The following is a 22309-nucleotide window of genomic DNA, read 5'->3' as shown; positions in this document are numbered from 1 at the left end:
CGGACTAGTGGCTGGAGGTGCAGCTGTTTGTGTACAGGGAGAAGAGCAGAGGGGAAAGAACGCAGCCTTGGGGGGAACCGGTGCTGATGGTCGGGGAGGCTGAGACATGTTTCCCCAAGCTTCACTTGCTGCTTCCTATCGGACAGGAAGTCTGCGATCCACTTGCAGGTGGAGTCGGGCACGTGCAGCTGTGAGAGTTTGTCCTGCAGCAGAGATGGGATGATCGTTTGGTGGAGCTGTGGGGGATGGAGTCACGACATTGTCTATCAAATCTGCAGGCGGAGTTCACTCATGGAGTGGGGGGTTTTGGGCTTGTAATTTGTGAGGTGTTTAAGGCCTCTCCAAACCGAAGCAGAGTCATTTGCTGAGAGCTATTGTTGGAGTTTCTCAGAGTACAGTCATTTAGCATCTCTCACCGCCTTGCTAAGCTTGTATTTTGACTCTGTGTGCAAGTCTTTGCCCCCACTCCTAAATGCCTGATCCTTCTGCAGATGTAGTTTTCTGAGTTCCGCTTTGAACTCAGGTTTGTCGTTGTTGAAACTCACCCTGGTGCATGATGGACTTAAGCTGTCTTCACAGAAGCTGATCTAAGAAGTTACAGCATCTGTGAACTCATCCAGACTGTTAGTAGCAGTCTTGAAAACATCCCAGTTTGTGCAATCCAAGCACGCTCGAAGATTCTCCAGCACCTCACTGGTCCAATTCCTGAATTCCCTCACCACAGGTTTGCAGAGCTTTAGTTTCTGCCTGTATGCAGGAATCAAGCTGACCATGACGTCCCAGTGCAGCACGAGGGACGGCGTTATAACTGTCACAGTAACAGTGATCCAGCGTGTTCTCCTCTCTGGTTGGGCATTTAATAAACTGTTTGTACTTAGGAAGTTCATTGGTGAGATTTCCTTTGTTAAAGTCCCCGAGGACAATAACTAAGGAGTCCGGGTTGGTCCGCTTCACATGCCGTATCTGGTCGGCGAGTGTCCGCTGTGCCTCGTGCACGTTGCCCGCATGATGGCATGTAAACACCGACCAGGATGATTGAAGCAAACTGACGGGGGGAATAAATGGTTTACAGTTGATAATGAAAGTTTCCAGATCAGGAGAACAGTGTTGTAGGATCACTGTTACGTCATTTCACCAGCTGCGGTTGAAATCGAAGCATATTCCTCCACCCTTTCGTGACGAAAGATGAGCGCACCTTTGACTAGAATGTCCAGTAATTCCACAGAAGAAAGAAGAATAAAAAAGTAACTCCGCTGGAGTTGTTCCTCGGTTGTTCAATAGCTCATGGTGAAAGAGCTCCGGGAATCGCAATAGGAGACATAATTAACAACAAGAACAACAAAAAACGAAGCGCACCCAAGCACAGTGGCAGCCATCGTCGGCGCCATCTTGATACAGAAACGACGTAAAACATTTATATCATAATGCTTACCTATGCTTATGCCTGTGTTACTTTTTTCAAACCCTGGACTTGGCAGGACATTTTCAATGTAGCCAAACTGGGGCGGTGAAATGAGACTGAACACCAGTTTGTCCAGAACTGTGTCCAGGTCAGAGGCCTTCAAATGAGATGCAGTTATCGGGGCAGAGCCACCTTCATCCACTGTAAAGATGTTTTCTTCGAATAAAAACAAGCACAAACATCAAACATCATGGTTTAAAACCCCCCAGAATTTCTACACACATATCCTGTCATCAGTTTGTGACCTCAAGCTCAGGAACACTTGGGTTCACGAGCAGGACAATGATCCCAAACCCCCAAAGCAGGTTCACCTCTGAAAGGCTCAGAAGGAGCTACAGTAGATGATGGTTTTGTCGTCTATGCTAGAAACCATCCAATGTTAAAACAACAACAACAGAATTAAAACAATTCTGCAGAGAAGAGTTGGCCAAACCTCCTCCACAGTCGTGAAAGGTTTGTGGCCAGTTAATACAAACACTTGATTGCAGTTTTGTTGTCGCCAAGGCGGTCACAACCAGTTATGGAACAATAACGTTTTAATAAAAAGGGCCAAGTAAGTTTGGATAGTTTTTTCTCCTTAATTTATAAAATCATCATTTAAATACATTTTGTATTTAATTGGGGTATCTTCTTATATATAAACATTTGTTTGATGATCTGAAACATTTACGTGTTACAAATATGCAAATAAGAAACCAGAAAGGCGGAAATACTTTTTCTCTGCCTTGTATAATATTCTTTTTTGCAGTGTTTTATTTTCAAATCTCTTAATTGACATAAAACATCAGTGAGGTTTCATGTGAGCCGGATTCTTTCAAGGCATTGGTCGCCAACCTGTCAATCGTGTCACAGTGTGGTTCACGTCCTGTCTTATTTTGTAGTTTTCTGCCACTCGTGTCCCCGGGTAACTTCACTTCCTGCCTTGTCCTGTCATCCCCTGTGATCGTCTGATAGTCTCCACCTGTGTCCAATCACCTGCACCTCCCTAGTGTGTCACTTGTGTCACTTGTCTATCGTCCCGGATGTGTCTCGTTCCTGCCTGCCTTTTTTCACCTCTGGTTCCTGTGTGCGTTTTTTCCCCTTGGCCTTTTGCTTTGAACATTTTGACTATTAAAGTATTTTTGGTTTAAAGTCTGCAATTTGAATCCTGTCTCCCGCTCCCCGCACCCCTGACAGAATGACGCGAACAAAGAAGGGCTCAGCAGACCCGTTGATTACGGGCCTCTCCCGGATATATATATATATATATATATATACTGTATATATAAAAAATAATACGGGTAGATGAAATCCAGCATTCTGATTGGTGAGCCACTGGGTGTATTTGGAAAAACGTCCTAGCCATGATGTACTGTACCTGTTAATATTGTGCACTGATGTGGAACGCTTAGGTCAATCAAAATAACAATAGATCAATACATTTTGCGCAACCGTTAGTTGTCATTACAGTTTTCAGCTTGGTGGCGATCGTTGAATTAAGACCGGAAACGCCGCAAAAGGTAAGAAATGTGATGCTTCCAATGCGTTTGCATAGCAACAGACACACAGGGGACTATCTGTTCAAGGACACTGATTGGCTGCATTGTACAGTATATCACACATTTTTTAGTTTTAATCACTGCTAAATCTAGCAGTTGGCAAAGGCTTCACAAAAGAAAGTGAAAGCCTACCATTTCCATCCAGAATGGGAGGAGGAATTTATTTTTACCTTGATGAAACAAAGGTGTGTGTGCATGTTGTTCCACTAGTCGCAAGCACTGTTTAAGCGAGGGAATTTGGAGCGGAAGCACAACATTAACCACTAGAAATTCAAAGACGGCTTCCCATTCATAAACTAACAGCAATCACCACTGATGGGGCCCCGGCAATGTGCGGTGTGCACGCTGGTTTTATTGCACTGTGCCGCAATGATTTGCCGCAGATTTTCTCGACTTCATGAAGTATCACTATGTGATTCATCAGCAAGGCTTGGCTGAGAAGATTGTGGACTTTGATGACACTGGTGGTCAAAGTAGTAAACTCGATTCGACCAAAAGCACTTCAGCATCGCTTATTCAAGGCGACGACAACAAGCTCTGATAAGCGCAGTGAATGCATTCAAGGCCAAACTTCATGTCTGGATCACACACCTTAAGAACGGGAGGATGACACACATTAATACCTGGGGAAAACAAGTCCTTGAAAGATGATTACGACTTTCACCACGAGCAGTACTGTGTGGACCTGGACAAACTGGCAGCAGCGCTTAGTCGACGTTTGGTGAGTTAGACGTCATGGAGGATATTGCTGCATTTGTTTCCAACATTTGTTTCCTGCATATTGACAGGGGGTTGCAGCCAAATTCCTTTGCCAGATGGAGTGGACAGGGAGATGGCTGACATGCAAAACGACATAGCGCTGAAAGCCAGGTCAAGGGACAGTGAGGGACTTGTTTTAAGGGGTCATCAATTTAGTGTGTCGAGAAGACACTATTTGAGTTCAAAATGTCTCACCTGTTATTAGAGAAGGTGGTTGGTTATCAACTGGAAACACAGTGATCTGGAGGTCATAAACCGGAAGACTCTTTCGCATCAGCGTCTTGTCTCTGGTCTGGGTGGGATTTTCTTCACTGCAGCATGAAGCAGAGTTTTCTGTTTCTCCATCAGATATAACAAAGGTGATGGTGTCATGGCGAGGAGTAAGTCCAATCTCCAGTCCTAAAACCACAAGCATAGAAAAAAGGTTATCGAACAGTCCCTCCTTACTGGGTTGTTATATACTTGTTTATCTCTACAATATTTATATTGAAGAGATATGTCGAGCCCTGAATGGCTCAGTCGTTATGTAGAATTATAATGGTATAGCTGGAGTAACTATGTAGGACCATGTATAAAGAAACAACCAAAGGTCATAGAGAAAGAGGTACCGGGAATTTAGAAAATAATTCAGCAATTTAATACATATATATACGTAGGGATATATTGTATATCAAAATACATCATGGAAATGCACTCCTATTGTATAAAAATGTTATGCAATTAAAGAAAGAGCAAACCTGGGTTTCAATATGGCTCCTTAAAAGTGGAAGGAGATATAAAGTACAGATATTTTTTATTGCAGCTGTTGAAAGATGAAGACAAAATGTCAATGATGATGGGTAGTATCAATACTACCCATCATCATTGACATTTTGTCACTTCCACCTTAAACCTATAATGTGCTGCCTACCTGTGTGTTTGTAGGTTATGATCCTTGCAGTAATGTCTGCCTGGATGAAGCGATCAACCTCGATGGAGTTTCGACAAACTATGCCATGATGTGGCTGCCGGGCGATCAGAAAGGTCAGGCTACTGCTGTTGCTGTCTGCGTCAGCAGCTAAGATGTAGTCTGATGTGATGACGATTTCCTGTCCTTCTGCACAGCTGAGCACCGATTTCAAACCATCCACCAACACTGGGACCTCGTCATTGATGGGCAACACCTGAAATGCAAATCAATACAAGTTAAAACATTCAATTCAATTTTTACTTTCCTTATTTCTGACTGCAAAGAAGAGCCACTCTATAAACCCACTTATGTTACCTTCACTTGCAGGACAAAATGGACTGAATTGGAGCCATCTGTTGCTGTGAATTCAATGTGGTCCTCTACAGTTTCTGAGCCGTCGTGATTGTACCTGATTTGACAAAAGTCAGACAAGACCAAGATTTGTTGAGGAATTACCAATGTTTGTAATATAAATGTAAATCTTACAATCATCTTAAGAACACACAGCAATAAACAAATTGTTATTATTAGATTGTGAGACCTGGTCTTATTCTTGATCTAGGGCCTGAGTTTACATCAGTGTGTTTTTTGAACACCGCTTGTCTTTGTAATTGTGCTTTGGGTCTTCTTCCTCTTTCAGGATATAAATCGCTCTCTTGTAATAAATAGCTAACATAAAGCCCACAACTTTTTAAGAACTTCTTTTATTGATTAGTGAATGCAGTGGGAGTCTTTTAGGGGGGTGATTTGGTGCAGAACACAGCAAGCCAGTTTGGACCAATTACATTACAGTATTAAGATGGTATGGTTAATGTTTTGGTAAGCAGTTTCCTATTAACCAGACAGCCAAAATTAGCAGTGATTGGATTCATGATTCTCTCAATCTAAAAAGTATCCAATAGTCAAATATTTACTTTTCTTTTATCTGTTTTGGTTTCCTCCAACTCCAGGTTTTTGTTGCCGCAATGTCAGAGGACTATATCAACTTCTATGCCACATGAAAATACTAAAGCACAATGTCTGACCTAACTTTGAGGCTTTTCAGGTCCTTCACAGCGAAAGCCTGGCCTGGTTTCAGCGGGAGATCGCCAAACTGCAGAGCTCCATGCTGCGGTTTCCGCTGAAGTGCCACCTGCAGCTTGCTTTCTACGGAGTCCACGTCTGATACCAGCAAGTGCTCAGGGCCAAGCCAGCAATGCCCTCCTTCATCTACGGTTGGAGGGTTGGTAATAACCTAAAACAGAACATACCCACACTTTGCATGTATGTATATGGACAGTGGACTGTGGCTCAGTGAAGAGCAGGGTCGTTCTCCAATCAAAGAGTTGTTGATTCCGGGCTCCGCTAGTGTCCATATCAGCGTGTCCGTGGGCAACACACTTAACCGAACATTGCTCCAGTCGCTGTGGCTATGGGGTGTGAAGTAACTGATGGGCAGGTATCACTGTCTATGATAGCTCCTATCATCAGTGTGTGAATGGGTGTGAATGGTAACATGTAGTGTTCAAGTTAATTAAGTGGAAGACTAGTCAAGCACAATACAAATAGTCTACTTACCAGTTACATCCAAACACAGGTAACATTACACTACAATAAAACTTTAATTTCCACCTGCGGCGGCTGGTTGTCCACTGGCACCACAGTGATGTTAAAGCAGATCCCAGAGACTGTTTTGCCCAGGAGGTTGGTTACAGAGAGAACAAACTGGATGTACTGGGGGTAAGGGCCGATGTCTGTGACTGGAGGCATGTAGGCTATTTTCATGAAGTTCACTGCATGCTAGAAAAAAAACATGAAATAAAAAAGGATATCTTATTTATTTCGCTAGTCTCGATTCATTTTGCTAAACTGAATAAAAAGTGCAAAGAGTCACCTGTGTAAAGAGCCTCAGCACCGGTGCATTGGGGTCTTTGTTGAATTTAGGGATGCTGTCAACTAAGAACAACCTCCCGGCATCTGGCCTGCTGCTCATAAAGACGACAACACAAAATTGAGACTGAATGGTTTCCCCCAGGTGTTCACTGTTCACTCTGAGGGTGAGGACACACTAACCTGTGAGGACCAGCATAAAAAGGAGGAGTCGTAACAGTATATGTAAGCTCACTGTCTGGACACTCCTGGTCTGTGAAGTGAAGCTGTTGGCGTGTTATGTGGACCACTTCTGTTTCTTTGATCACAAGACACCGACTAGAACCAGGAACCTCTTTAGGTGGTTGGTCTGGAGCAGGCTCTATGTGCACCACCACAACCTACACAAGCATATAGATGACTTAATTAGAAATCATGATCAGAAATATAATTTCTTCGCAAGGCACAAGCGTCTTATCCCAGACAATGATAATGACAATAATTGTTTTACCATGCAATCAACATAGCTCAAAGAATTTTTCCTTTACTTTGTTTCATGATTGAATATCTATACATATTAAATTAATTATTATGGAATTCAATGTCAATAAATGTGTCAGTCCTGGCAGTAAAATGCCTTGCAGTGGATGGATTGCCACAAAATGTGTCAAGTGCTAATTAGCAATAATTTGCATGTTTACAGACTAAACTAAGATGGTGAACATGATAAAAACAAGAGCATGTCATCATGTTACCAAGCTAATCCAGTTCCCACAGAGCTGCTAGCATGACTAGCTAATTCATACTTCTAAGGGAGATTCAATGCTATGTAGCAAGCTAAAAATGTACCAAATGAACGGAGGTACTATCGGAGTTTCTTTTTGTTTTTTTAATCTCAAAGTCAGAACACTGCATGTAAAAATATTATTGGCGTTTGCTAATATGAGACACTATTTGTTGGAATGCTTTTACAACACATAGGCCTACATATTTTGAACTCCTTATCAGCTACCATTCAGCTATTACAATATTCAGCTCCTTGAGGTGCTCTGTGTGACGACTCGAAGAGACTGTGCAGATTAACTTCCTGTTTTATTTTTGTAACCACGGCACTTCCTGTATCTAGTTTCCCCCCACAGCTGAGTTTAGTTTGCAATCACCTCCACCTGTATTTAAGCCTCAGTTCCCCCACTTGTCTGTGTCAGGTTATCTTTTGTCCTTCCTAGAGGTACATGTTTGTTGTTAAATTCCCAGTGCTGTTTTTGTAATCTTGTTTCTACTTCGTTGCCAGGCTCTCTTCCTTTTTGTTTCTACAAGAGCGTGTGGATTCCGCCTTTGCCTGTGCACCCTTTGTTTTGCATTAGTTTACTCTCCTAGTAAAAGATTCCAAACCTTGAAAGAATTTTCTGTTGCCTTATTACTCTGCACCTGAGTCGAAGTCCTGACCCCTCACACTCTGCCTTCTTAGCTTTTTACCTCCTATGTTCGATTTATTATACAAATCAATATTCATACTATTTCTTATGTTGTTTTCCAATGAAGGTTTTCTCTTAAACTCTCCTTCCTCAATCTTTCAGCCACAGCAGCCATTTAAACTTTAAGATATTAATAGTATATTTTAAACCCGAAACTATTTAAAACAACTCTTCATGCTTAATTTTTGGATTGATAGATAGGAAATGTTGTGCTGGTTGTATAAATGTAAACATGGAATCCAACAGACTTTTACTTTTGGCACCAGCGAGACAACGTCTAACTCTCGCCCCATAGAGACCAATGTCTCTGTCTCTGGTGACAAATTTCTCAGCGATAGCAGAAGGTACACATTTTTGAAACTGCTGGTAGAGTCCTGTTTATATCTTCAGACATATAAAGTACATCTCTACGTTCGGCAGGGTCTTGGGTCTCGGAAAGACAAACTTAATTTTTGAATTGGACTTATAGTTTTGCATCCAAGGGAACTTGTTTGACGTGTGGATACTAGGTAAATCTCTGTTATTCTCCCTGCCCTTTGATCAGTGCGGGAACATGGCAGCATGCCATAACCATGACAAGCCACAGACCCCCGCATGCACTCAGTCTCTGTGCACCCCCACCTCACACAGGTGATTAGCATTAGTTAGAAAATGTGTTGGAATACAGAAATGAGAAAATACCAGCAAGCTGAAAGTTGAAATGAATTTCAAAACATTAAAATATTCACAAAGCTAGCTTCAACTTTTTACCCTTTATGCTTGATTAAAAATAAATGAATGTTCATATATTGCCATTAATTAACTTCTGCCCCTCTCCCATAGCAACCAGAGACACACGCGTGCAGGCACTATGTCACGCAATTAATCTTTGCTTTTTTCAGACCCTTTCTTTACAATGGTTGTGTATTGCATAGTTCTCATATTTCTGTATTTTCAGCAATTAAAAAAAATCAGCTTTTGTCATTTGTGTATTTTTAGCAATTTTTTAAAATTAATTTCAACCTTTCTCATTTCTGTATTTTCAGCAATTCTTTTGAAATTCATTCAATCAAGCGTGCAACACTCTAGTTTAGAGATGTGTTGCTGTTACCCACTTGGGGCTCTGACAGGTTGGGGGGGTCATGGAAATCAGACAGCACCACTTCAAAGGAGTCGTCAAACACTTTGTTTTCTTGGTGTCGATAGTAAACCATGGACTGGGAGAGGTCCCTCTGCAGAAAATGGCTGACACGATAACCTGGGTTAAACCAACAGGGACATAACATTATCTGATTAATAAATAAAACAAACTCCATGTTGGGTTTAATAAGAAAAGAAAATATATCCAACTGACCTGTATGTCCTGACGTTGGAATTTTTATGACCTCCCCTCCTCGTGGGGGTCGGGTGATGTTAAAGAGGATGTAGTCGTCGCTCGAGTCCATGTCTGAAGCTTGGAGGGTGGAGCCTCTCAGTAAAGCCATCTGGCCCTCAGACACCTCCAGCAGCATGTTGGTGATGAGGACCGGAGGGCTGTCGTCCTTCGGCAGGATCTTGATGGGGAACTTGTGTCGTGTCTGATGGTGGCCGTCAGTAATGCGGAAGATGATGTAGTCTTTGGTGGAGTCACTGTCGTCGTGGTGATAGCGAACAACGCCCGCTTTGATGTCATTGACAGTGAACATAAAGCTCTTTCCCCCTGGATTAAAAACAAAGAGGAATATGTTATGATTTCATTATCATAAACTGTATTTATTTAACAATATTATATTAATTTCAGGAAATCCTGAAATCTTTTATATCGCCTTGGCCCAACCTCCCACCACATCCCAGCCTTACAAGGCACAAGAACGATTAGGATTACAGGATTTCCCCCTAGGTTTCCAGGTTTGGGAGGGGGGCTGCTTAGGAGGACAGCCCGGGGGGGCTCCGTCGACGAGGCGGGGTGCATATATGACACCGGCATCTTCTGACGCACACTCTCTGTGTGCACATCGGGACAGATAGTGAGTAATTTTAAACAAGTGAGGGTGGCGTGAGGTGGGGGAGGGGGATCGGCAGCGCCCCCTCTATTCAATGGTAGGGGAAACAATTGAATTTATGGAGACCATGAAAAAATTGGGAAGAAGCTGCGGGTTTGCGCAAATCATTCAGATACGTCCTCTTGAACCCTACATTCTCAAACTTGTCCAGGGTCTGGTTCAAAGTGATATGGTTGCAAGAGTGCATCTGACTGACAGACAATAACCTGCAGTGTGGGGACATGCAGAGTCTTTTAATCTCTTTCCCCCCCATATCTAATCAGGAAAATACACAAATTCAGCAATATTGACTATAAAACTCAATGGAATTATTGGAATCATACAATAATTACATTTCTATCATCAATCAGTGGACAAATATTTATTTGCTCTTGCTCCCAAAATGGCATACCATGATAAAAACTTTACTGTAATAACTAACTACATTGTGTATCTAGACAATGTTTGTGAGGATAAATAGGAATCCCTGTGAGTGTTCTGATGTGTAAAATCAGTTCATATGTTACTGGTGAAGTAATCTATAAAATCTATACAAATCTATAAAACATGGAGATACCAGGCTAAAAACACGTCTATGTGATTGGCCAGTGTGTGGACAGTAAGAATGGAATGTTTCACATTGATAGAGTACTGAAAACTACTCTAGAAGACGGTTTTGTGCAGTCTAGCTCTGGTTGGTCGATTCATCCCTTTCAACCACTTTTTTGAATCATCTGATCCTACTGGAAAATGAACAGACAGCTCATTGATTAGGAATTGAATGAAGGACATTTTTGGTTTGAATGTATACTTCTTGATGATAAACTAAGTCATAAATGGGATAACATAACTGCAGCACAGACTGCATAAGCGAGCTAGAAATCAAAGTCCACCAGGCTGAAGAGACAATGTGATTGTCACTGTGTTCACCAGCAGGTGTCTGTACCTCTGACAGTGAGCCGTCCATGCTGCAGGCCGTCCACTGTGATGATGCGAACAGCATTCGGGTTGTCGTTGTCCACAATCTGTAGCTGCTCCCAATTTATTGGCCGAGACTGACCCTCCAACAGACTGAGGCCTAAAGGACAAATTGTTCTTAGAAACGTTAATACGCTTACTATATTGTACATGAAATTACATTTCTTAAATTTCTTTAAGGGAAAGAAAAATACATTTTTAAAAAAGAGACCAGGGAGGAGAAAACACAACAAACACATTACCTGTATAAGTGCTACAAAAAAATAATTAAATACACGCTTGACAAAATATTTGCAACATGCAATGTTGTCAGTTAGTCAGATCAATCTTGTATTTTATCCAACTGACAGATTGTAGTTTTATTCCACTGTTCTTGTCATAACCTTTCTTAGACTTTGATCAAGGGTTATATGCATACGTTCGCAGAGACTAATTCAAGCAGAAAGACTTGAGAGTTAAAAATGATAATACTGTGCCCAGTTTCCGGTGTTGAGAGAACGTATACTGTATATGTATATAAAAACGTAAAGCTGAAATAAGCTCCATTGAGCTAGTGAGTTGTGTGAAATCTCTTTATGGTGTTTTCCAACAAACGATTATTGTTCAAATAAATGTATTGGTACAACCTGTTACATAAACAACTCAACTGTTCACATGTGTTTGAAAAAGCTTTGTGTATTTGCATTGCGTTGTTAGCATACCCATGTTCCAAGACACTCTCGGTGCATTGGTGTCTGCATTCCTTACAGACATGTGAACAGTCATTGGTGGGCTCTTCTCAAAGAAAAAATCATGAACCTCAAATTCCATCTGTATGGGAAGATGAAAACGACGTTCAGAGACCCTGACAAGACCAAACTAATTGCTTAATGAACAGCCCAAAGAATGAAAGTAAGAAAAATTAGTGTTACCTCGTAATTCCTGCGTTGGGTGTTTGATGAGTTCGGAGGTTGATACCCAATGAGCATTTCATTGAGATCAAGCCATGTAAAGGAGGAAATTGGACGGGTATGATCGGAGAGATGGGTGATGAAGCCATTCATAGGTGGTTTGGTGATGTTGAAAACCAAAAGTTGTTTGGGAGTTTCTTCGTCTTCAGTGTCTAGTATTGCAGTGGAGAGTGGAGTGAGGATGAACTGGTCCACTTCAAGGATAAACATGGACATAAAGGACGGTTTGGGGGGTTGGTTGGGCAAAGCACCAACAATATGAACTGGAATCCAGGCCTGTTCAGACTACACAGAAAAACACAATGTTATTCAAAATAAATGAATAATGGGAAAATGATTGATTCGATTCAGTTCTAATATTGGAGTTGTAAAAACGTGAGCAAAATTAAAAAACGTTTTTTGCACTCCAATTACAGTGCTAATCAGGTAGTTAGTCACATAATTGTTAGTATTAAAGAAATAAAATAAAAAATGTTGGCACTAAAACAGCTACAATACCTGATATGTGCTGCCACTCCGAGTATCCTTGAGATCCAGTTTGATTGCGATGTAGTCTATGTCTGGAGATGGAGGGTCTATGTGCTGATACTTTAGCCCCATCAAAAGGAAGTCATCACAAGGAATTTTGGTGGACTTCATTAGCTTCAGACCTTTCAGGCAGTCTTCAGATTTACACATTGCCGTGGCTTTATTATCTGAATAATTACACGAGCATAGAGATTTTAGATAAATTTTGGTATTATTGAATCCCTCTTTTTAACAGTTCCACACAGTTCCTTTCTTGATCCATTACCACATTTAACAATCCATTACATATAAATAGCATTATTCTGTCTAATCATGGCATTCTTTAGTTGCAGATTTCCAGGTAACATAAATTTGTATGATTCAGATTCTGAGGCCAATCTTAATTCCTCTTCTGATACTTTCCAGTGCCATACTGCTTTATTACAGATATGCGTTGAATGCAGATGAGACAACACTCTTAACTCTTAATGCATTCTTATACCCAGTCAATTAAAGAGGTTAGTTGTTAATAACTCCAGAAACACTATGAATGCTTGTGCACTGTGAAATGGTCTCAAATTAATATTGTTACTTGAAACCCCACACCCTGGACTGATGTGGGGGTCTCAGCACAGAGGAGATTTAATTTTTGCAGATTGTAAAGCCCTGTGACAATACAAAAAAATAATGATGTTGAATTGAACTAATTAGAAGGATGTTATAGTCTTATATAGAGGTTCCAAAGTCATGTTTTTAATGTTCTACAAGTAGAGAATAATGCTGGGGCTTTTGGTGCAATACATTAAAAATCAAAGCATGAAAATCCCCTTATTATTAACTAATTATAACACTGATACTATTTCTGGTTCAAATCTGTTCTTTTTTTTGTCTAGTTTTTTTCCATGCATTTATACATAACCGAGGGATGTTCTCCCTGACATGCTGCCTATTAGGTTACCAAGCTGTTGGCGTAGGTGGATGAAGCTCTCTGGCTCGTCCCCTCTTTTCACAGCTTTCTCTGGCTCTCCGGTGACCAGCTGGCCATGGGCGGGCAGGTGGGTGTCATGCCTACTCAAATGGATACTACACTCCAGACTAGATCTCTCCTCATAATGGAAGGACACCACATTGCCATCCACGGCATCCGAGAAGCCGTAGAATTCACGAACCTTCAGGGATTTGGGTCCCAGCTTTATTATGCTGCATTCAGGTTCCATAATGTCCACATGGAGAAAAAAACTCTCCATGTATGTCTCTGTCTCTGTGAACCTGTTAAGAAAAAAAACAAGATGATTATACTGACATACCAGAAAACAGTAACGAAAAAAATGAGCATGTTCTGTATTTGAAATACATCGCAGTGTTTTACCTGTATAGTCGAAGCTCGACAGTGTCCTCATTTAATAATGGACATCCGTTGTGGATGTACTTTACCTCATCAGTCCGATAGTGGCAATCAAATACCTACCAAAGAAATGGTCAAAGGCATGAGTGAGGTTGGACTGGGGCGCAGAACTATCTGAACATTGGCTTGATAACTAACATTGTTAGAACCCTGGACATGACAATCGTGGTGAAAAAACAAATTCAGATATTTCACCCACTAATGTAATTCCATTGTTTTATGTTCTATACTTTATCATCTCCTCTTTCCAGATTTACATAATCTTGCTTTAACACTTGAGCATGCCGTGTATTCATAAGAAAAGCTTGCATTACATTTAGACGGGAAGCCAAAATATATTAGAAGCCAAATATATTTGAAGAAAAAAATAAATAAAAATGAAATGAAAAAAAGTGTTCAGTAATTAATTCATTATGAATTTATATATATTTTAGTAAGAATATATGTTGTACGTTTGTACTTTTAAGCATCAAATATGTCTCCGAAGTATAGAAGACGAAGTATAGAGCGGTCTCTCTACCCTCTTTTACCCAAAACGCCTCTCTTGCAAAAATTGAAATACATCTTCAACCCCGATGTGTATAGGATGAAGGGCTGAGAGTAAAGCTAACAAAGCTTTCACACTTGACCTTGGCTTAAGGGGTTCACAACAGTGAGATCTGAGAGCCAGTTACATTAGTAGGAAAATGAGGAATGAATGTGATCAACCCACCTCTGAGCTCTTGTCAAAATTACCAGAACACTAATCATACCGTATAACGTACATGACTCCCTTCATGTTTGCTGTCAAATGGTGCTACAGAAGCAGAATGCATGCCTTCCATTTGTTTTTAGTACTGAAGAGTATTTTGGAAATATGGTATATCTCCTGCATATGCATAATAGGATTTGACATTTTTTTATGAAATATTATAATCTTATGAGCAGTCTAGAACACAAATTATCATAGATATGGAATTGAGAAATAACACACACATGAACTCTGTCTGGAGACAGTCGGACAGAGCGTGGGTTTCTAGGTATATTGGGACTCAAGCCCCTCGCGCTTTCTGTAGAGATGACACCATATAATGATTTTTGTACAATATGTTGTTCAGCATCGTTCTCTGAATTGAAACAACATGGTCATTTTGGACTGAGCATACATACTTGTAAATGACAATGAATGGACATGAAAAAACACCCAGATCCAGAAATGCTCTGTTTTAATCTGTCAGACATGAGCATGTTTTAATCAATGAGAGGACACTACGCCCCATGTTGAAATGGATAAAACTTTGTGTTTGACCTTCATTCATGGACCTCGAGCTGGAGCAAACTGGACTGTGAAAGTTCCAGGTCCCTCAATTAAGAAATGTATTCTTGTTTTACTGCCTCTATTTTTTATTAAAACCGCTATATTATAACTCAATCCTGAAGTCCTTTGTTTACGACTAAAGATTTTTGAATACAACAGCAAACACGGTAAAAAGCCTGGAACGTTGTAAAAGGGTTCTTCCCTTACCTGAGGCAAGACTTTACCCACTCGTTGAGTTATGGGTTCATTTAACACCACCTCCACCTTGCAAGCGTCCTTCTGACGGGGAATATGGAACTGCAGGTCACCTTCCTGAAGGTAGACTGACTGACCCCGTTTCACCTTTACACCATTATTGACTTTTACGAGGGAACTGTGTGATGAGCAGGTTATTACCAGCAGAAGCAGCAGAAGCAGCAGAAGCCCGACCAGTGCTTGACCATGTGAGCCCATCGCTTTCAGGCACAAGCAAATGTTTTCAAGGACTGGATCCAAATGAAAGCTTTCAGAAACACACTTCAATTGAATAATTATGAAATCCAAGATGTTTTTCTCTTCAGAAGGAGCTTGATTTTGCTCTGGTGGTATGATTTCATTGTAATGTGAACTTCCGAGCCTTTACCATTTAATACTGACCAGTCGGGAGCTGTAAAGAAATTAAACAAATTTCAATATTTTGCGCTAAACAACATACACAAACAAATGAAGAAAACATGAAATGCCCTAGAATTTACAGGAACCAAATGAGAAGGTCTAAAGATATTGTTAATGCAAAGCAACACAAGGTGCATTGGTTGATTTGAACATTTGAATTTCAAGAAGCATTACTTTCAGATGACATAGTTTATTTTGTGACAACTGATTAAATGATGATACATGAACCAGTTAATGGACTGTAAAAGTTTTAGACCAGAGCTGACACTTGACAGTAGACTTTCCCTCAATGCCAACATCACTGCAAACAACATGTTCCTGTAGATACATGCTCCACAACATCAGGAGAATACGTCCCCTTCTCACTCAGGAGGCGGTGCAGGTTCTGGTACAGGCTCTGGTCATCTCACGCATTAATGTATTGTAACCACCTCCTAGCAGGTCTACAAGCCAGCTCCATTCTACCTCTGCAGCTCATCCAGAATGCAGCAGTTCGACCCACACTACTCCGCTCCCTTCGCTGGTTACCAGTACTCTCCCTCCGCTAATCCAGATATAGGTGTGTCCTTGGGTAAAACAGTAAGTCCAAAATTGGTCCCGTAGCTGTGACCACGGTGTGTGAATGTTAGTTACTGATGGACTGGCGTCACTGTATCTGGTGTCTCCGGTCACCAGTGTATGAATGGGTGGATTATGACACATAGTAATGAAGAGATTAGAGTTGTCAGAAGACTGGAAAACAGAAGTACAAGTACAGTGCATTTACCATTTTGCACAGTACAACCTAACTGAATAAGACATTATTACTTCTCCTCACCTACAAGGCACTTGCTGGTGAGGCCCCGTCGTATCTTAAAGAGCTTGGAACACCTTACTGCCCTACAAGGCAGCTGCGCTCCATAGATACTGGGTTACTTGTTGTTCCTATGGTTTTAAAAAGTAGGCTGGGGGCCAGAGCCTTCAGTCATCAAGCTCCTCTTTTGTGGAACCAGCTTCCACTTTCAGTCCGGGGGGCAGATTCGGTCAGCTCTTTTAAAGTATAACTTAAAACTTTCCTCTTTGATTTTGCCTATAGTTAGGGCTGGCTCAGGTTAGCCCGGACCAGCCCTTAGTTAAGCTGCTATAGGCTTAGACTGCCGGGGGACTTCTTAGGACACACCGAGCTCCTCCCTCACGCTCTCGTTCTACAATAATTCATGTTATATTAATGCACATGACTAATTCAACTTCTTTCCAGGAGTTTTTTTGTGCTTTCTCCCCTAGCAGGTCTCCGTAGATCGTAGTTCCTTCTGGACCCTGGTCCTGACACCTGCCGTGGCCCTGCTGATGCCTGCTGCTGCCATCATCATCATCATTATTATTTTAGATATTAATCATATTACTGTACTCATAAACCAACATTACCCTCTCCTAAAGTCTCTGTGCTCTCCCTCCCCACAGGCTTTTGTGGATGGTGATTCTATCTGATGGTGGTTGCCCCTGCAGTGGTCTTGCTGTGCACCTGGCTTACTACTTAAAATTACTTGAATAATTTCTGTCATAGGAATTGAATGTATTATACATTGTTCATTCTGTGCACATGGCATCCATTGTAGTCTGTCCATCCCGGGAGTGGGATCCCTCCTCTGATTTCTTCCCTCTTTTTCCCTCTTGGAAGTTTTTTTTTCATTTTTTGGGGAGTTTTTTCCTGTGCCAATGGATGTTGTATGTGTACAGACTGTAAAGCCCTCTGAGGCAAATTTGTAATTTCCGATTTTGGGCAATACAAAATAAAATGAATTGAATTAAATAATAGCTGTTGCAAAACTGATGAACTGTTCAAAACATGAACTGAAAACACATTGAAAGGGTTAAAGTTGTAAGATGTGAATGCAGACAACTCCCTGACCAGACCCCAGTGACCTGCCAATCGCAAGGTAGTCAAACAACCCTGAAATGTAAAGTCATTGTCCACTATTTTTTAACAACAATAATTTTAGGCCGTCTTCAGGCATGCTCCGAGCCTTTATTTGTGCTCTGGTTGTCAGGAAATATGTTTATTACAAACACTTGAGACCAAACAGGATGTGTGTAGTAATTACACAATGTGACATTATAAACTTTGACCTTTTTATGGAGTCACCCCCGCACACCCAGGCCTTTCTACTACTGGATACTTCTATTGTCTTCTGAATTTACCATACTAGTCCTACACTATCATTCAAAACTGTCTTTACAATAACCTATAGGAGCCTGGAACTGCTCCCCTTCTATTAAAATCCTAGCCTGGCTCTTAGTACTTCATTTCTCTTGTCATCATAGATCAATACCGTTTCAACTTATCTCACCCTATATCCCACTGAAAGTACGTGGTGTAGCTCTTTGTAATTGAAACAGGCCTCATATGTCATCTGGCAACATTCCTTCAACACTTGTCTAGGATACCTACCAGGGACCTCACACAGCAAGCACCTCACAGGGCTTATAATCAGCTCCTGCATTGAGGAACATGTTATAGCTTGTCCCCATCAACAATGCTTGTCTTTGGAGGGCTGGCCAGATCCTGTTCAAGGAGCTGAGAGCAAATGCAGGATATCAAATGGTCACAACACCCTCTCCCATGTAGCGTACAGTTGCATCTGTGTCCACCAGGGATGCGGACTTGAACATGGACTCACTTCCAATTTACGCCTCACACAGGGATTTTCTTGGACTAGCAAGGAGTGACTTGTGAGCATCTCTGGGTTTGGAGACTAACTGCATGCGTACAGTAGATTATAGGCTGCCATTACTTTTAAGCCCATTCTTAAACAACACCGATTTACTGTTAAAAGTTTGCCTTTATTTTGTGCCAGTGTTTTCCCTACCATTATATAGGGTGAGTGGGCCCGAGGGGCAGCCCAACCCCTCCCAAGAAAGTGTGCATGTGTGTCTCTGTGCATGTGTCATAGCTTGGTTCTCCAATGTAATAGAGGGACATTTTATATAGTTACGTTTTACAACTGTGTCAATTGTTTTGCTTTGGTATCGTTTCAACAGGACACTGCTGTTGTGTGGAAGAACCGGTCTGGTTTGCAAGATTGCTGGTTTGGGGTCCTGACCTCAACCCCATCTTTTGGGATGAGCTGGAATACAAGCGAAAAGGCAAGCCTTATAACATAATATCAATATTGGACCTCACTCCTGCTGTAGTGTTTTTTAATGCCACAAATGAACATTCAGTCGAAGGAAAAATGTATTATTCTTCACCACCCCCATGCAACTTTGTGAGTACTGTGAAGTACAGAAAACCATGGTCCAGCATGCCAGAGCTGAGTGGGGATCACATTTTAGCAGATAACACCTGGTCCGGAATTGTTACACAGGAAATTAATGCATGTCACTGATATGATTAAAATGCGGCAGAGGCCTCTCTTATCTGATTAGAAAAACCCACTGATTGATTTGAGTCCCGTTAGCAAGGCGGAGACTTGAGGTGGGCGTGCTGGGAAAGGTTCTAACGTTATGCCGCCTGGATCATCCTATGGGTTCTGTCCCTGTTTGCAGTTGATCCTTTTCCTGTTTTGGCAGAGCTTCACATTACAGTTGCTATAGAATCTAATGTCAACAAGATGCTATGAAAGCTGTCCAATTTCCTGACATGTTGTGGATTTAGGTCCTTGATGGGCAAAGACTCTTAAATTAACCTCACATGTCAAGAGTTAACTGTTTTCTTTACTGACATGTTATTTTGGGGGGTTCCCCATCTGTTGAGTGTCAGAACCAGCAGTTCTACTGACAAGCTGGATTTGCAGTGCGTAGTACAACATGCACTCCCTAATCCAGCGAGAAAAACAAACATCTGTGTTGTTGCACTACTATCCCAACTCATTCCCACCCTCTTATTTGAGGCACTCCATGTGTTTTACACAAAAACCCTGTGGTGGGAAAGCAGAACCAAGAGGTTGGAAAGAGTTAAGAAAGGATTCAAAATATTAATTTCTCTCTTCACTGGCTACCGATGGCTGCCCGAAGACATCAGGACCGCAGAGAGCCTTCACATCTTCCGCCGCAAACTAAAGACACACCTCTTCAGACTCTACCTCGACTAAAAGACTAACAAATTGTAGCACTTAAATTGTACTTGTAACGTCACTCATCTATAGCAAATTGTAAATTGGCTTATTTGAGGAAATTGCACTTTCTTGTTTCTTGTTCTCCTGAGTTTGTACCCTATGGTTGAATGCACTTATTGTACGTCGCTTTGGATAAAAGCGTCCGCTAAATGACATGTAATGTAATGTAATTTACTTAAGCCTTTTGATTTAGCTGCTTTATCTTCACTCAGCAGAATCTACCTCTGACGAGTGAAGCCAATGCAAACCTGCATACTCTCTATTAGGGGGAAAATCTTCTGGTCCTATAGAGAAAATGACTTGACTTCTCTTGATATATTCTGTCAGTGAGAAAATGGAAACAGTAGTTTATATTCTCAATCTCTATTTTTAAATCTTCAATATAGCATGATGTTCATTTCGTACATTTTGGTCCATTTAGAGTCAAATAGAATACGGTGTGCACCCACGCTGATTGACAGGCTGTTACCAGAGCCGTATATGGAGCCTCTACGTCAGTCCTCAGCATTCACATTTGGTCACTTGCTCTCACTGGTTGCCAAACAAAGTGACAACAACCAAAAGCCAAACTCCAAGATAAAAGGCCTCTGTCCACAAACCAATATGACATCAAGACGACTACATCTATTTCTTATCTACACATTCTTCACGGTATCCCCTACTATTGGTAAGTCACTTATTAAAGGCTGTGTCATCAGTAGTGTAGGGAGCGAGTTTGGGTTAAGTCACACAGGGTTAAGTATGTACAGCAATGTTGGCCGTTATTTTCAAAATTAGAGTGGGGGACGACACATTAGCTTTGACAATAAGAACATGTGCTTTCTGTTTACACTGAAGCCCAGGCTAAGAATAATAATCAATAGTTATGAAGGTCTAATAACATCTCATAAATCCATCGTAAGAACAAGTGACCCTTCCATTCCTCTGGAAAATTTGACCATTCCTTTCCCATAACAAAACAAGTGATGATCAAAAAACACACAGCTGTGAGGGAATGCGATTCGTCATGTAACAAGTGGGTGTACACCACAGTTGGGAATGTCTGTTCCATCTATTCACAGCTTTTTCTTCTAATCTTAATAATGACAGGGTCCCTAGCAACCAGCAATTTCAGCAAAGAAGAAAGACAAGCCATTGGAGAAGAGGAAGGGATTCTCCTGAAAACATGAAAGAATAACATTTGGCTGCCATCCAGTAGCTAAGGCACGAAACGAAGCTTCAAGAGAAGCTTCCACGTTCTCCATAACTTCCCAAAACTAATGCTATGTATGAGATGAATGCGTGAAAATGTATTTTGTTACAGGTTACATAGAGTAAGTATGAGCAGTTTTGAAAATGAATGTTCCATTAAATACACCCGCATTGAAAAACAAATTCCATTACATGTACATCCGGATGTGGTTGTTAAATGACATCTACTGCCATCGTGAATGATGTCGCTAACAGGGACCAAAAGAGGCAGATTTATCATAAAAATGATACTCGATGAGGTACAAATGAGAGAAAGGCAGGTAAACAGTTCATAAACAAACCATCGCAAAATAACGCAAATGAGGAAGAAATGACATCTAGTGAGAATTCTTATTTTGTTCCTGAAGAGGAAAAGTTCCCAGCGGAGATCCCCACACACAAAGACATGTCCTTACCTGATCTGCAAGCATCTGGCCCTTTGTCTTCTTCCCTATCTGTCTGCTCTCCTCTGGTTCCAACTGAAACTCTCTCATTGGCAAGATCCGCCCGGCTCCTCGGAAACGAACTCCACCCACAAGAGAGGGAGATGAGTAGTGGGGAAGGAGGGAGGGACAGAGGCTGACTACGTATGCTGTGGGATCAGCAAACCAAAGGACAAACACTGCTAGCTCTGAGATCAAAGTCCTGTCCAAAGAACCTGCTGGTTTAAGGAGCAACTTTGTCATTAGTTAACAGAAAGGGCAAAAGATAAAAGGTTTAGCAGCACACGAAGGTGAGGAAAACAGCAATGGAGAGAAACTGGGGCTCATGTAGATCTACTCTATAAAATGATACATTGACATCCCACTTTGAATTAGTCCAATAAACAAACTATAAAAACGTACACCAACTGTTCTGGTCACACTAAGATTATGAAACAGCGTTTTGCCTTATCTTGCCCTACTCTTAGTTATTTTCATTTGAAACGTAAAATCAAATCAATTCAATATACTTACATGAACTCAGAAGTTGGAACTTAGTCATCAAGAGCAGTTGTTCTGATCAGATTTTCTGAAATTAACCAATAGCCAGCCAATAGGTGTCATATGTTATAGTATCACAAGGCAATAGTGGCTCAGTGGAGAGCAAGGTTTTCCTTAAAAGAGAGGATCGGTGGTTTAATCCCCGGCTCTGCTGGTGTCCATGTTGATGTGCCCTTGGCA

General features: G+C 41.3%; 1 protein-coding gene across 3 annotated transcripts in view; it reads right to left on the bottom strand.

Annotated features, from left to right (window-relative positions):
- Positions 1 to 21703, bottom strand: part of frem1a (Fras1 related extracellular matrix 1a) — a 37444-nt gene extending 15741 nt beyond the window's left edge. For all 3 annotated transcript variants that reach the window (XR_013468192.1, XM_040181739.2, XM_040181740.2), the window contains exons 1-18: positions 21563 to 21703; positions 15376 to 15814; positions 13836 to 13930; positions 13425 to 13735; positions 12458 to 12654; positions 11921 to 12244; positions 11711 to 11819; positions 10978 to 11109; positions 9365 to 9709; positions 9126 to 9268; positions 6761 to 6957; positions 6582 to 6672; positions 6320 to 6487; positions 5734 to 5942; positions 5024 to 5117; positions 4670 to 4922; positions 3955 to 4158; positions 1433 to 1618 (exon numbers count right to left, since the gene is read on the bottom strand). Coding sequence is in view for 2 of the 3 variants with exons in the window: in XM_040181739.2 (XP_040037673.2) it covers positions 1433 to 1618; positions 3955 to 4158; positions 4670 to 4922; positions 5024 to 5117; positions 5734 to 5942; positions 6320 to 6487; positions 6582 to 6672; positions 6761 to 6957; positions 9126 to 9268; positions 9365 to 9709; positions 10978 to 11109; positions 11711 to 11819; positions 11921 to 12244; positions 12458 to 12654; positions 13425 to 13735; positions 13836 to 13930; positions 15376 to 15621 (3304 nt within the window). In the remaining variant the exon portion in view is untranslated. The remainder of the gene's footprint in view (positions 1 to 1432; positions 1619 to 3954; positions 4159 to 4669; positions 4923 to 5023; positions 5118 to 5733; positions 5943 to 6319; positions 6488 to 6581; positions 6673 to 6760; positions 6958 to 9125; positions 9269 to 9364; positions 9710 to 10977; positions 11110 to 11710; positions 11820 to 11920; positions 12245 to 12457; positions 12655 to 13424; positions 13736 to 13835; positions 13931 to 15375; positions 15815 to 21562) is intronic.
- Positions 21704 to 22309: the final 606 nt, after the last annotated feature.

This window comes from Gasterosteus aculeatus, chromosome 7, assembly GCF_964276395.1.
Source record: "Gasterosteus aculeatus chromosome 7, fGasAcu3.hap1.1, whole genome shotgun sequence".
Taxonomy (NCBI): Eukaryota; Metazoa; Chordata; class Actinopteri; order Perciformes; family Gasterosteidae; genus Gasterosteus; species Gasterosteus aculeatus.
Note: the sequence above shows the minus strand (reverse complement) of the source record. Positions and strands in the feature narration are given on the sequence as shown.